This window comes from Sinocyclocheilus rhinocerous, unplaced genomic scaffold, assembly GCF_001515625.1.
Source record: "Sinocyclocheilus rhinocerous isolate Xijiao unplaced genomic scaffold, SAMN03320098_v1.1 scaffold2460, whole genome shotgun sequence".
NCBI lineage: Eukaryota > Metazoa > Chordata > Actinopteri > Cypriniformes > Cyprinidae > Sinocyclocheilus > Sinocyclocheilus rhinocerous.
In genome coordinates this window covers 226,319-229,738 of record NW_015645611.1, presented here as the reverse complement: position 1 = coordinate 229,738, position 3,420 = coordinate 226,319, and the positions used below count along the sequence as shown (strand labels likewise).

The following is a 3,420-nucleotide window of genomic DNA, read 5'->3' as shown; positions in this document are numbered from 1 at the left end:
AAGCACCAGGCCCAGACGGTGTGACACCAGCCTGTCTGAAAACATGCACTGACCAGCTGACCCCCATCTTCTCACAGATCTTGGAAATGTCATGCCCCTTACCATAGCCGCCTGCGAGCTTCAGTGTAAATATTGCGTCAAAATCAAATAAATTTGAGCGCGATTTAAACCCGGATGATTGTACCCACTCTAAGTTTGTCTGCCTTGGGAAAGCTAGCGTGTCTCCGACATAGTGATAGCACTCGTTGTCTTCTCTAGTGCAGCTCAACCAGGTCTCATCCCATTTGATCGCACAAAAAAAAGCCTGCGCATAACGTATTTACCTTCATAATGTGTAACACTAATAATTTCCATAAACAATGGCATAATGAAACTGTTAAACTCTAGCCTGACTCACAGAATGGCAAGACACACAAGACAGCCAGACCTCCTTTGATTTTGAAAAGCTCTCCAGGCAGACAATGAAGAATTCTTTCTCTTCCTCACTTTCCTCAACATTTTCTTTTGTAGACTTCTTTCTTTTCCTCTTTTTTCATTTTCTGCAGAGATCTTTTGCTTTACATTAGAGGAAGATGTTTTGTTCTGCTCCTCTGGTGAATTAAATTCGTCTTCCACAGTCTCATCCTTATTTTATTTTGTGTATTTCTTTCCTTTCTTTACCATTTTCTCCTTTTTTGCAAAGATCTTTCGTTTTACTTTGGACAAAGATGCCATCTCCTGCTCTTCCTCAAGGGAATTCCTGGCAGGTGTGTCTGTAAGAATTTCAGTCGGTCTCCTTTTTCTGGTCTTAGTTGTCTTTCAGGGCCCTGCTTTTGGGAATGGCCTCACCAAGATAGGTGAAAAGTCCTCATTGATCAAGGAAGATGTTCCAGCAGCAGGCCTGGTGAAGGCAATGGAACTTGGCACAGTGTAAGTGGTGGAGAAAGGCCCAGTTGTAGGTACGTTTAAGGCGATGTAGGGTGTCCCAGAGATGGATGCAGTGGCAGGCACGGTGGAGGTAGAGAACTGCCCAGCCACAGACACAGTGGAAGCTGGACCAGTGACTGATGTCTCAGGATTGTGTGGACGATCAGTGACGCAGGATGGTGCAAAATAAGCATCGCTGAAAATGTCCCTGTTGAAGGGCCAAATGCCTGTGCACCTGAAGCCAGCCTGGATATCTGATGGTGTGGCAGCCATTGGGAAAGAATCCCTTACAATTGCTGGTATGTCGTAAATGGACATGGTTGTTCCAGGATGATGTCTCATCCAGCTGTCAGAGAAGCTGTAAACCATCTTGAAAGGGCCAAACACACTGCGGTCCAGTGGCTGCAACTTGTGGGAACAGTGCGGGGGGTAGGAGAGGAGAATAATGCCAGATTCACGACAAAAGTCAATTCCTCGCAAAGACATGTGGGAGTGATGATTGCCGAGGATCAGCAAGACCATCTGTGTTGGAGAGGCTCTTGTATGGGTTTGGAAGTGGCATAAGAACTCTAGAAAATCTTCATCCTGTATCCATCCTGATTTGTTGGCTGTTCCTGTACAGCATCCCTGATGAAATGAGGGTTGAGGTTTACCCTGCGAAACACAAAGTGTGGAGGGATTACATTCTCCAGTGCATTCACTGCACATGCCACAGTGACAAGTGTTCCACGCTTGCCTTCTCCGGTTTCTGGACAGTGGTGACCCCTGTCTCATCCATATTCCAGATATGCTTGGCAGTGAAATGGCGTTTTTGAAATACCTCTGCCAGATTGTTGGTTTTATTAAAGCTTTTTGCCCTAGCTAATCTTGTGGCTGTCTCAGGGAAAGGCTTGGGTGCCTGTTCAGGAAACCATCTAACCAGTCAGCCCCATCCCGTGCTCATCCCATGACTTGGGCTGCTGGCAGTTGTGAGCCTTTGCCAGTTCATAGGCAAATTTGAGAACCTGCATTAAAGCATTTGTGTAAATTAAAAAATTTAAACATATAGGCTACAGTAGGTCAACATAAACTAAAAATAAACTGTTCATAATCATGAAACATAACAAATTTAGCAATCTATTATCTTACCTCTTTGGGACTTAACCCATAATATAAGTCAGCAGCCCTAAGGAGGAACTCCGACAGTATGGTCTCCTGCTCTGCCGTGAACACTTTACTGGCTGGCCGGGATCCTGTCCTAGGTGTGCCCTCACTCACTGTCACCCTCGCCTTCCTAATAAAGTGATATAAAGCCACATGGCTTTGCTGCTGCCCTCACTGACTTCCCCTGTGCAACTTCACTGGCTGCACTCTCAAACAGTGATTGTGGCTGGAGTCCCCTATCCATCTTCCTGGGCCTGAATCTAAGCATAGTTTACTGTAAAGAAATCTCTGTTCTAACTTCATTAAATTGTTTCTTACAAACTAACTAATCATTCTCTTTGGTTTTGCTGGGTCTTATACAATCACACCACTTTAAATCCACTATACAAACTGACAATGAAAGGAACTTTTCTTTTTTCAGACATATATAATATTCACACTTTCTGTCAAACACACATTATTTTAGTGCTTTCGATTAAAAAAAAAAAACTAGATTGTGATTAAAAACATGTTTTTACATGGGCCTGGAGACTGAGGCAGAGCCGGCGGAGCAGGAAGCCAAGGCGGAGCCAGCAGAGCAGGAAGCCGGGACAGAGCCGGCAGAGCAGAGGACCACCAGGGCGGAGCAGAAGACTACCACAGCAGAGAAGATGGGATCGAAGACCCCCACAGTGGAGTAGATGACCACCACAGCTGAACAGATGGGACCAAAGATCGCCACGGTGGAGTAGATGACCACCACAGCTGAACAGATGGGACCAAAGATCGCCACAGTGGAGCAGATGACCACCAGGGTGGAGCTGATGGAGCAGGGAACCACCATGGTGGATCAGGCTGAACTGGAATACAGAGCACAGAGAGGTTATCAATGGCCTCTGTCGCCGAAACAGGACAGTCAGAGAGTTCACAGTCGGCCTCTTTGGCCGTGGCTGGACAGGCGAAGAGCTCGAAGACAGCCTCCTTGGGCGTGACAGGACAGGTTGAGAGTTCAGAGACGGCTTCCTTGGGCGTGACAAGACAAATCAGAGGGTTCACAGGCGGCCTCTTTGGCCGCGGCTGGACCGGCAGAGAATTCAAAGGCAGACGCCGATGCCTCTGGAGCACAAGTTGCCACCTCGGGAGGAGCTGTAGCGGACGTCGCCGCTTCGAGAGGTTCTGCAGCAGAAGCCACCACGGCGGGAGGTGCTGGACTCACTAGAGTCATTGGAACAGGAAACGGCACTCCTGGCTGTGACAAGGGAACTGGAGCGAACTCAAGGACTGGAGCAGGCTCTGAAATTGATTCAAGGACTGAAGCAGGCTCTGGCACGGACTCGTGGACTGGGGTGGCCTCAGGAGGAGTAACAGAGCAATGAGTAGCCCAAACACACA

General features: G+C 47.6%; 1 protein-coding gene across 1 annotated transcript; it reads right to left on the bottom strand.

Annotated features, from left to right (window-relative positions):
* Positions 1 to 495: 495 nt before the first annotated feature.
* Positions 496 to 2,096, bottom strand: LOC107706847 (uncharacterized). The gene is made up of 2 exons (XM_016510682.1): positions 2,035 to 2,096; positions 496 to 1,910 (listed from the first exon to the last, which is right to left on the bottom strand). The coding sequence occupies exon 2, from the start codon at positions 1,678 to 1,680 to the stop codon at positions 799 to 801; it is 882 nt and encodes a 293-aa protein (XP_016366168.1). The 5' UTR covers positions 1,681 to 1,910; positions 2,035 to 2,096; the 3' UTR covers positions 496 to 798.
* Between the last annotated feature and the right edge of the window lie 1,324 nt (positions 2,097 to 3,420).